The 12,263-nt window shown below is 40.4% G+C and overlaps 1 protein-coding gene across 1 annotated transcript; it reads right to left on the bottom strand.

Annotated features, from left to right (window-relative positions):
* Window positions 1–9,855: 9,855 nt before the first annotated feature.
* Window positions 9,856–11,742, bottom strand: LOC146820865 (general transcription factor II-I repeat domain-containing protein 2-like). The gene is made up of 2 exons (XM_085609754.1): window positions 10,231–11,742; window positions 9,856–10,047 (listed from the first exon to the last, which is right to left on the bottom strand). Exons 1-2 carry the CDS (start codon window positions 11,740–11,742, stop codon window positions 9,856–9,858), a joined length of 1,704 nt encoding a protein of 567 aa, XP_085465880.1.
* Between the last annotated feature and the right edge of the window lie 521 nt (window positions 11,743–12,263).

The following is a 12,263-nucleotide window of genomic DNA, read 5'->3' as shown; positions in this document are numbered from 1 at the left end:
AGATACTGAGGTACTAAACAACGGAGAATGGACCAAGTTTGGATACTGGATGAGCAGCAGTGATTAGTAAGGTGATTAGTAAGGTCTCCATGGACACATTGTTGGGACTGACAGCACGGTATATGTACAGGAGGAGGGAACTTTTTGTGAGGCAATTGTGGAGAATTTACTGGAATTTATGGTGGAGGGAAACTGGAGGGAGATTAGTAGTTTTGATGGGTTTATTTAAAGAAATAGTTACAGTTGGAGAAGAGACCAGGAGAAGGATACCTTTAACATTGGCATGGAGAAGGACTTGAGGAAATTGTCTAATTGATTATTATTTTTGTCCAATGTAAATGGACCATTTTGGCAAGTATATTTATCGGTTATAGATAGTGGTTGGATATAATAAGTAGCCAACTGGGTCTGAAGTGGTGTCTTTTTTATTATAGAGATCAATGAGATTAAGATATGAAACATTTATGTGAAATGTGCTGCCCCTTGATAGACACAACAGAGGAATTAACGGAGTCTTCTGACTGAATCGTGATATTGAGGTAATAATTATGTGTTTTTTGCTCACATTAGAGATGGAACTTTTGATTCTTTACAGGGAGGGAGTGCAGTATTCCAAAATATACAGTTTGGAGGTTTTCTAGACATTACAGAGTGGTATACAGGAAGTTTTCTAAACATTACAAGGTGGTATACAGACTTTGAGGGTGTGGCTGGGAAGGAGAAAGCACCTCAATATTTAGAGATGTAGATCATGTATAAATAGGGGGGTATCAAGATAAAATTAAAATAAAAACCTTTCTGATATGTTACTAAGATCTTATTGGACAGAATGTCCACAGTAGTGTGAATATAGGCAGGGAGTCTTATGGGGGGATTTTGTGCAATTTGTTCTATTATTGGGAACAATTTTGTATATTTGTAAATATGTAAATTATAAAGCAAACTTCATATGATTGATACATATGTTCTGATTTACAGCCCTGATGATGTCCGTAGGGACGAAAAGCGATGGCTGTGTGGCATTGACTGCTTTTGATCAAAAGCATTGAATGAATAAAAACGTTTAGATCCATTAAGAAACACAAGACTCCCAAGTGATTATTTCTTGAATCGACTGATGATAATTAAAGAATGAACATTATTATTCTTTGAATTGTGGAAAGACAAATCAAGGATGGACTTTTACATGTTCCTTTTCTTCAAAAATTGGATTTTGCATGAACGTGGCCCTGCGGCAGTGTGAACACTTGAAGTTGAGCGTGAGAGTATGCTAATGGAATTGTCCTTATATTTTAACAGTGTGCCCTTGCTCTTAGCTCACACTGCCAGTTGCAGAATTTTGGATTGTATCTATGGGTGGTTGCAGCACAGTGTGGAAAAAAGTGTCAGGTTCGCCAAACACTACGAACTGGGCGTTTCAATCACCCCTTATGATTCATGACAAAAAGTAGTGGAAATAACATAATTTTTGGGGTGACCATGGAAGATGATAGAGAGAAACTTGCAGCTGATGTATTCCAACAAAGCAAATTTAAATTGACATAAGGGTAAATAAAAATTCTCCCAACAGCAGTTTAAGGAATAAGTTCTTAAAACTTGACAAATGAAAAAAAAAAGAGCTATAAAAGTGGTTAAATGGGATAACATTGAAAATTTATTTGGAGAATAAGCGTATCCCAGGAGGGTTGAGGATCCTGGTTTTTCTCACTTTTGCTGATCTTGATGAGGATCTTTTGAAGGAATGGGAGGAGAATTTACATTCTTCTTCGTTTACTATGATGCATATTTTAATCAAAAATGCGGAAAGGAAGGTGGAAAAATTAAAACAGCAAATAGTAGAGTTAGAAAATGAAATTAAAGAAATGAAATTACCAGAGCTGTCAGAGAAGAATTATACGATTCTCAAAGAAGTGATTAGTAAATAGTAAGCATCAGCTTCAGATTAAGGAAGAAGACAAAAATTAGTTAGATTAGAAGGGATGAGATGGTCTATAGTCTGTGGAGAGTTTTCACTTTTGCTAGGAGTTATGATGAAGTGAATAAACTCCAAACCACTCCCAGGGGTGATCAGATGGCAGAACTAAGTTCAGTTAATTATAGCAGTTTGGATCTTTCGTCTAATGATGATCTAGGACCCAGTAACTTGACAGGTCCCAAACCCGCCACCTGCTCTTCTTTTTCCGAGGAAATTCTATGAATTAAGTCAGGAAGGAAACACAGGGACAGGGTGACAAGGAGGGGTAAAGGCAAACACCGAAAATACAAGAATTGGTACCTGGAGTCAGAACATGAACAAAGTGTAAAGCATGGCAAGGGGGAGACAGAGGCGGACCATGACAGCCACACTAATTTACAGGTTATCAATTTATCTATCAGCTCAGTCCAAATGAGTTGTCTGTGTTGAAAAAGGGGCTAGATTTCTGTCCGGATATTTAATGTAATTTCACAGATCTCCAAATTGAATTGTTTAAGTTTTCTAGACGATTGAATTTAAAAAGTTTTTTTGTGCCTATTGACAAAAGTGATGTAACTCATAAAACTGGTATAAAAAGTTCAGAGCTTACAATTGCTCGCATGCAAGATGTACAGTTGGTTTTTTCATTGTCTGATGATGACACTGTGGGGGTGGAGGAATCATCAGAGATGTTGAATGTTCAAATGGATTATTGTTGTACAAGTGGTCTTGCCTTGCCATCAAAGTTTATACCTCAAGATAGTCAATTTGCTGCCATAGACCTTTTTATAAAAAAAATACACCGAGGAGATACATAGATTGGAAGATCAGAGGTTAACAACAGCTGATTACCAGAGTAGGAGGGCTAATATTTTAAAAGAAGAAAGAAGGGCGCTAAATGATCTGGGAAGGAATCGAACCATAGTGATAAGAGAAGCTGCCAAAGGGGGTAACATAGTGGTGATGAGGAGAACAGACTACAGTCAGGAGATCACAAGACAATTGGGTGATAGCAGTTGTTACAGAAAACTGATGGCTAACCCTTCAAGGGAAGCAGGTAGACTAATCACTGAGAAGCTTTTCATATGGAAGGATTTGGGATCGTTGGACAAAAAGGAATTTACATACATACAGAACACACCCCCTAGATTCCCTTTTATTTATGCGTTGCCTAAAATCCATAATTCAATGGAGAACCCCCCCTGGGGAGACCAATTGTTTCCAGCATAGGAAGTTTAACTGAACATCTTTCGGAATTTGTGGATGCAGTTTTGAAGCCATTGATGGTTAATTTAACGTTATAAATCCGTAACACCATGGATGTGCTGAACAAATTGCAGGATGTGATCTGGGAACAGAATATGAGTTTTGCCACTTTAGACGTGGTAGGAATGTACTCGTGTATTGGGAATGATCAAGGGGAGCGAGCTTTGAGACACTTTCTGGCAGCAGGGGTGCAAGTTTACAGGAGCACTCAAAAATGTTGTTGGAGATGAGTGATTTGATATTGAGAACAATCTTTTTCTCATTTAAGGGGAATAGTACCACCAAATTAGAGAGACGGCCATGGGTTCCAGGTTTGCATCCTCGAATGCAAACCTCTTTCTGGGGTTGTTTGAAAGGGAGCATGCCTGGTCCAGGAAGACAGCCAAATGGATAGATCTTATCCGCTTTTGGGGGCGTTTTCTTGATGATGTTTTGGTAATCTGGAGAGAAAATAATAGTGAGCTGCTAGAATATGTTGCATACCTTAATAACAACAGCTTTAATATAAGTTGCACAATGGGTCATAATGTGAATCACATAGATTTTTTGAAAGTGCAGTTGTTAGCAGTCAACAATGAAATACAGAGCAGACTTTTTCATAAGGAAACAGCCACAAATAACATTTTAATAGCGGACCGTGCAATCCTGCTGCAGTCATCAGGGGTATCCCATGTGGGGAGATGATAAGAACCTGCAGAAATTGTAGTAAAGATGAAGATCTTTTTTAAATAATCTCAAGGATTTGAGAATGAGGTTGTCAGCTCGTGGCTATTCAAGGCAGAGTCTGGAGAAAGCGGAGACCAGGGTGCACAGGATTAAGTGAGAGGAACCTCTGGTTACAACATTGAAGAAACCACCACAGGAAAGGTTAGCTTTTGTTTGTACTTATGGTACAGATCATAATTGGATTTTTAAGATACTGAACAAGAATTAAAACATCTCAAAGGGGGTACCTGGACTAACTAACAGTATTACTGACAAGCCATTAGTGACATACAGAAAATGTACCACAAGTAGGAAGAGGGTTACCAGGAATTATTTGGAGCCAAATATGAACATTGGTCACAATTGGTTACTGAACCAACTGAAGGGTTTTTACACATGCCGCGCAAATACAGTGTGTGGGCTGGGCACTAACAATTTAAAGGAATTCAAATACAATACTTACAAATTTTATTGTGTCAAGGAATTTATCAATTGAAATAGTTGTGTTGTTATGTCATTAAATGCGAGTGTGGGAAAATGTATATTGGCAGTACCAAAAGAACATTGAAGGCTAGGATTCAAGAGCATAGGAGATCCAGAGTCAATAAAGACAGCAGGTCCCAATTTTTCAACACATTAGGGACAGCCACCCAGACAACACCAGTTTTACATTTCTTGGGATACAAAAAATTGTTCAAGAGAGGAGGGAACTGTGAACTGAGACTGAGCAGGAGAAGGCTAAATGGATTAGCAGATTGAGAACAGTGCAACTGGGCCTGACTATTGAAAATGAATTCCATTACTTTTTGTAATCCTGACTCGGGGGGGTATGGCAACAGCGTAGGATATGGACGTGGGGAACACTGTCCTCAGTGTTATGGGTCACATAGTGGAGTTATGCAACAGATGGGTGAATGGTTGGGGCATGAGAATGGTACATGGATGTAGTTGAAGGAGATGCATAGGAATTTGGGCTCAGCAACACACAGTCTGATTGGAGAGAGTTTATTGTGATGTCAATAACTTGCCAATTTAAATGGCACGGGCGTGAGATGGAAAAAAGTGATTTCAGGAAATATGAAGGATAACAATTTCAAGAGGCCATTTGAGGCCAACAGCAGTGATTGGACTGATAGAACTTGATAGTTAGGAAAGGTTTACATTTTTGTCTAGGTCCCCTTTTTGACTGATGAAAAGACTGACCACGGAGAATAATTGAGATGTTGACATTAACTACTGTTGCCGGAGGAGCTAGTATTGCGGCAGACAGCAGCAATTTGATTTGGCCTTCAGAATAGGTTTATATGGGGGTCTGGTTCCCTTATGATTGGAGTGGAAACTGATAACATAGTATTATTGAAATGTGGAAATTAAAAAAATGATTACGGCTGGAGGAGCAAGCACGGGGTTCTATGTTCAGTACACGTCCTAGAGGCTTAAGGCACTTTGATTGGTCGAGCGATCTGTGATTCTTTCAGAGGATGGGTCCCCTTCTGGTCTGGCTCACAGGTGATGGGCTAGGGAAACAGAGCCCAATAGTAGAGGGTTAGAATAAGCTCAATGCACTGGTGGTCATCCCGTGATAACAAGGATAGTTTGGAAGGAATACTCTATCTATATGGAATAGTGTTGCAGACATTTGGTCTCGACCAGACATCATACACATTGAGTGCGGGGAGAAGTTGGTTTTAGTCCTCCTAGCCTTAGGAGGTAACATGGGGTTATCTTTCCGATCCGTGTTCTATCGGCTCTAGATATCTTCACAGGCTGAACGCTCTGTGATTTTCTCTTCCTACGGTTCCCCTTCAGGTCTGGTTCGCAGTTGATTGGCTTAGGAAATGGAATCCTGAAAGTAAGTGCCAGTTTGTTAGAACAGAAGGAGGGTAAGTAGTTTAATCTCATGAGGGGATAGAAATCCAGAGTTTTTGTTTACCCCGGGAGGTAGAATAACAGATAGGGAATATGGACATAATTTATTCTAATGAGAGGATAGAAATTCAGATTCTGGATTGGCCGCGGAGTGAGAGGACCAGATAGAGAATTTTCACTCAACTTATGCATACTAATGGCTGAGGGGATAGCAATTCAGACTTTTTGATTGGCCCGATGGGTAGAGTGACAGATAGGGAATATGCACATAGTTTATTATAATGAATGGATAGAAATCCAGATTTTTGATTGGCCCCAGAGGGAGAGGACCAGATAGGGATCTTGCAAGCAGCTTATGCATACCAATGAATGAGGGTATGGAAATCCAGACTTTTTGATTGGCCTGGGAGGTAGAGTGACAGATAGGGAATATGCACATAGTTTATACTAATGAGATGATAGACATCAAGATTGTTGATTAGCCCCAGAGGGAGAGGACCAGATAGGGAACTTATAAGCATCGAATGCATACAGATTTGTGATCGGGTAACTCAAAATCATGAAAAGGGAAGAATGAAAACTATGGCTCAGTATTTAACTAGATGGATACTTGATGAGCAGCAGTCAGGAGGTCTCCAAGGACACATTGTTGGGACATGACAGCACAGTATGTGAACAGGAGGAGGGAACATTTTGTGGGGCAATTGTGGAGGATTTGCTGGAATTTATGGTGGAGGGAAACTGGAGGGAGATTGGTAGGTTTGATGGGTTTATTTAAAGAAATAGGTACAGTTAGAGAAGAGGCATGGAGGGGGATACCTTTAACATGGGCATAGAGAAGAGCTTGAGGAAATTGTCGAATTGAATATTATTGTTGGCCAAAGTAAATGGACCATTTTGGCATGAATATTTCTCGGCTCAGTTTAATTGACAGTGGTTGGATGTAATAAGTAACCAACTGAGTCTGAAGTGGTGTATCTTTTAATATAGAGATCAATGAGATCAGGATATAAAACATGTATGTTGATTGTGCTGCACCTTGATAGACACAACAGAGTAATTAACAGAGTCTTCTAACTGAATCGTGATATTGAGGTAATAATTATGTGTTTTCTGCTCACTTTAGAGATGTAACTTTTGATTTTTTAAAGGGAGGGAGTGCAGTATTCCGAAATACACAGATGAGAGGTGTTCTAAACATTACAGAGTGGTATACAGGAGATTTTCTAAACATTAGAAGATGGTATACAGACATTGAGGGTGTGGAAGGAAAGGGGGAAGTACATCAATATTTAGAGATGTTGATCATGCATAAATAGGGGAGTATCAAGATAAAATAAAAATAAAAATAAAAACCTTTTTTGATATGTCACTAAGATGTTATTGGACAGAATGTCCACAGTAGAGTGTTTCTAGGCAGGGAGTCTTGTGGGGGGATTTTGTGCAAGTTGTTCTATAAGTGGGAAAAATGTTGTATATTTGTAAATATGTAAATTATAATATCAATTTCATATGATTGATATATATATTTTGATTTACAGCCCTGATGATGTCTGGAGGGATGAAATGCGTTGGCTGCGCTGCGTTGACTGCTTTTGATGAAAAGCATTAATTGAATACGATTTTTTGGATCCATTAAGAAACACAAGAATCCCATGTGATTATTTTTTTAATGGACTGATGATAATTAAAGAATGAACAGTATTAATCTTTGAATTTTTGAAAGACAAATCAAGGGTGGACTTTTACACACTCCTTTCCTTCTAAAATTGGATTTTGCATGAACGTGGCCCTGGGGCAGTGTGACCACTTAAAGTTGAGCGTGAGAGTATGCTATTGGAAGTGTCCTGATATTACACCAGTGCAACCTTGTTCTTAGCCCACACTGCAAGTTGCAGAATTTTGGATTGCATCTATCTCCTCTGGGCCTAAGTCAAATATGTTTCTAGCATGTAGGCTGTAAAATGGCTTACACTATTTTTTGAGTCAGATGGCCATAGTTCATCAGCAAAAAATATATTTTCAAATGTTTTGCTAAGCTATACGATCTCTTTGTCTGTGCCCATACAACACTAAAGATCTATTTTAAGTTTACTTCACCACTATTTGCTGTCTGCCGCAAATGCCTCCTCTATTAATCAGCATTTCTAAGTGCTCTCGAGTGCCCACTATCCATATTCCTAAAGTCACCTCACCATGTCACCTGCACCTAAATCCCGTCTTTAAGTGCTTTCTGGTGTCCCTGACCAGGCCTTAGATGCCTTTTTATGATGCATGCAGGCACGTGACTCCTGTTTATCCCAATGCATCACTCTGTCTGCACCTGTCTCAAGGCACTAGGGATAATGCGCTGAAACCACCAATTACCATTAAGAACCCATTTTTCCTAGATATCCCTATGCCCTATACTAATTACCACCAGAATGCACCCCTTTCTGCACCCTCTCTATACCACCAAACCAACTGCCTTATCCAAGTGCCTGTGGGAGATACACTATTGTAGCACATGAATATAAGAATTATACTATTTTGTCAATAAAAATCACCACATTTCTTTTAATCATTGTTTCTAATTGTATTCATTATTGTTTTTAATTTGTTTAAAAACAACAAATGTATTCATTAATTCATTCCCTCATAAGTTTTCTTTTCCCTCACAATCTGAATCGTCCAAGTGTCCCAGACATTCTGTGCTATAGATGCCATCCCTACTCTCTGTCTACCAATAACTGCTTCAATAAATCCCTCCACTCTGTGCCAGTAATAATAGTAGTAAGAGAACATTGACAGCTACAACAATTTATTTCACTGTGCAGTTTGTCCTCAAAATATGATGTTGCTCTCAGAAACCGAGGCAGACACTACCTTCTAGAGCGCCTCATGGTGCAGAGTGTAGAGCCTTTCGCCTTAGAGTGCAGTTTCTCTCACGTATTTCTCCTCTGTGAAAAAGTCTGAACGATTGGATGCGGTCGGCGTTACCTCGAAGCACGTTGCATCTTACCAGCACAGGATCACACAGCGAGTCTGCATCTCACACCTCAGGGCACAGCATCACCCACTGGTTTCCTTTCTCACACCCTGGAGCACCTTCAGGTCTCCCATGGTACGCAAACTCACAACATGGACCAGTGAGTCACAGTCACTTAGGGGCATATTATCAAGCCAGGCGATAAAATTATCGCCGCTTTAGCGGCAGAAAACTGCCGCTAAAACGGCGATGATGGGCTTGATAATATGCTCTATGGAATTCCAATTGAAGCCCATGTTAGATGTGAAGGTCATCTAACATGGGCTTCAATTGGAATTCCATAGAGCATATTATCAAGCCCATTATCGCCGTTTTAGCGGCAGTTTTCTGCCGCTAAAGCGGCGATAATTTTATCGCCTGGCTTGATAATATGCCCCTAGGTCTCACTAAATGGAGTCAGCCTAATTGTCGAGTGTGAGAGTCTCACACAATGGAGTACAGATTGTGTAGATTCAAGCCTCACTTCTTGAGACAAGCAGTGTCTCACTGATATGCATTGCCCCTCAACGTTAGTCTCTTCTAGTACTTATTTACTTATAAAAAGTATCACAGCTTTTTAAAAAGTATAATGGCTAAAGCCTTTTCTTTTTGGGTCAAACACTAGTCTTTTTTATTCAATTAATATATTTGCTTTTATTAAAATCTCCACGCACATAAAATTGAAATTATCACCGGGCTTTTATGGAGAATTATGCTAGGCCTGATTAACAGTCAGCACTCATTAGAGCAGGGGTACTCACAAACTTTCTGTCGGGGGCCAAAATTACAGTGTGGTTAGTGGCCGAGGGCCGCACTGGTAGGGGTGGAGTCAGTGGGGGCGGGATCAGTGGGGGCGGGATCAGTGGGGGGCGGAGCTAGAGTAAAAAAAAAAAACTTCCAAAACATGATTAGGCAATGCTGTATTTCACAATCAGATGCAACTACAAAGAGCACATTTTGATAATACATTTTTATTTGAAGGCATTTAGTGAAAGTAGAACAGCAAGTACAAAGGCAAACATGATGGGGAAAAGTCTTTCCCAAGGCACAGAGTTTATCCACTAATTTTACATTTCATGTCCGCAATTAACTTCTTGTATTCTGGAACCTTTTCAGAGAGTGCAAGTCTCATGAGGTGATCCAGATGTGCATCAGTCAGTTTGTTTCTTAGTTTGTTTTTTATAGCACCCATTGTAGAAAAGGAATACTCGCATACAAATGTGGAGCCAAACATGCAAAGTATTCTCTGTGCCAAGGTAAAAAGAATAGGGAATTTCTCAGGTGGCACACTTTGCCAGAAATCTTCTGGTTCCTTCCCCAAGAAAGAGGACTCGAGCACAGAGCTGAATTGCATGTCAATTAGTTCCATCTCAGCTTGTGCCCTTTTCAAACCAAGAAGTTCAACAGCTTCAAGATTCCTTGCACTAACCATCCATGGATTTTCTACAAGTCTGAAAAGTGGGGTGAGAACTCTGAACTGCGAAAATCTCCTCTTAATGTCCCCAGACACTTCCTCCAGATAAGTACACAGATTGAGACTGGACAACATTTCCTGAGCTTTTTCAACCCTCTGTGTTAAAGCCTGCAACTTAGGAAAGTGTGTGAGATCCCCATCGTTCATCTGCTCTCGGAACAGCTCGAGTTTACTTTCGAAGGAGTATATGGCACTCATCATTGAGGACACAAGTTTCTGTCTACCTTGAAGTGCCAGATTGAGTGTGTTGAAATGTGAGAAGATGTCACACAGAAAATGGAGCATGGTGAGCCATTGCAAGTCATATAATTCTGGGAAGGACTGCCCTCGGCTGATTACAAATTGTTCAATTTCAGGAAGCAAACTAATAAATCTTTCTAGCACTCTACCTTTGCTCAACCACCTAACCTCAGTATGCAACAACAGATCTGCATATTCACTTTCCGCATCCCTCAGCAATGATTTAAAAAGTCTGTGGTTGAGTGCTTTCGCTCGAATATAATTAACAATTTTAACGACTTGCTTCATAACCTCATTTAGTTGCCCTTGTTTTATTTTGGCGCATAATGCTTCCTGATGGATTATACAATGATAATCAATTAAAGTGGATGATTGAAGTTTTTTCCTTAACAGAGATACAAAGCCCTTCTCATGTCCAATCATGGAGGGTGCCCCATCTGTAGTGACACTTACAAGATTGTTCAATGGCAGGTGATGAGTATCAAAGAAATTACACATGCTGGCCAATACATCCTCTCCTCTTGTGTGACCATGCAATGGCAAAAGGCAGAGTAGCTCTTCCTTTGGAATGATTCCTTGTTCCAAATACCTCACCCAAATCATTAACTGTGCCACATCACCTACATCTGTTGACTCATCCACAGCAATGCTAAAGAAAGGGGACAGCTTGACTGCATTGATGACCTGCGCTAGAACATTGTCACCCATTGACTCGATGCGACGTGTGCATGTGGAATCTGACAGTTGCAATGCACCTATTTCCTTCATAATGTTTGCTTTATTAGGATAGTTGGCAAATAAAATGTCTGCTGCCGAGAGAAAACACTTCTTAACCAGCTCTGCTTCTGTAAATGGCTTTTTATGTTTGGCAAGTAAGTAGCAAATTTGGAAGGATGCCTCGGTTACTGCCTCGGATTCTTTCATCTGGCACAGAAAGAGCTTTTGTTGGGATACAAGTGCTTCCTTTAGTGATGCCACCTTCGCAGAACGCAGTTTGGAGTTCAGTGGATAGTTTGCAGTGTATCCAGAGTGCCGCGTTTTGTAGTGCCGTTCCAGATTATATCTCTTAAGCACATTTACTTTCTCTTTGCAAAGCAAACAAGTGGCTTTTTCTTTTGGCCATTCCACAAACAAGTACTCTTCTTCCCATGCTTCCTGGAAGGTCCTGTGTTCACTCTGGATCGATCTGGGTCGTTTGCAAGGCTTGGAAACTGGACTGTAGGCCATTGCGGAGCTCTCCAGCTACTTTGTTACTACACAATAAGTAACACGGACCTGGATTCGGATTTTGCGCCCGACAGCACCCTACGACTGGTAGACCGACACACTCCACGACCGATACTGCGTCACGACCGATGGACCAACACCACTTCGCGCAACAGATCTGTGAGCAACATCAAAGTAATGTTTTGTTTAAACATACAACATAATGGGTAAACCTGCACATGTCACTCAATAGGGATTTGAAATAAATGGCATGCCCAGACACGTATTTAAAAGCACACGTTCACGCGCAGGTATCTTGGCGCTAAATAACAGATGTTTGTTGCTACCCAACTCATTTTATCGACCTCAGATGCATGAAGGGCAGGACCCGCCGGGATTTGACCCTGTGACCATGAGGTAGAACGCAGGCACCTGCAGTGGGCAAGGGGAGGGCCCTGGTTTCAGGTGGGGACAATTTTAACAAAACATTGTAGCTTAACTTTGGCCTATATGCCAGCTGGTATCTATGCTTGAGGCCGAAC

Source organism: Triturus cristatus, chromosome 6 (assembly GCF_964204655.1).
Source record: "Triturus cristatus chromosome 6, aTriCri1.1, whole genome shotgun sequence".
In the NCBI taxonomy this organism is placed as follows: domain Eukaryota; kingdom Metazoa; phylum Chordata; class Amphibia; order Caudata; family Salamandridae; genus Triturus; species Triturus cristatus.
The sequence above is the reverse complement of the archived record's forward strand: the minus strand, read 5'-3'. Positions and strand labels throughout refer to the sequence as shown.

Bases quoted from the DNA above. Each gene is read 5' to 3' on its own strand.
- LOC146820865 (XM_085609754.1), bottom strand. From the start codon at position 11,742: ATGGCCTACAGTCCAGTTTCCAAGCCTTGCAAACGACCCAGATCGATC. The intron at 10,048-10,230 runs GTTAGTGCAAGG...ACCTTGGCACAG, and splicing joins TTGTAGAAAATCCATGGATG to AGAATACTTTGCATGTTTGG.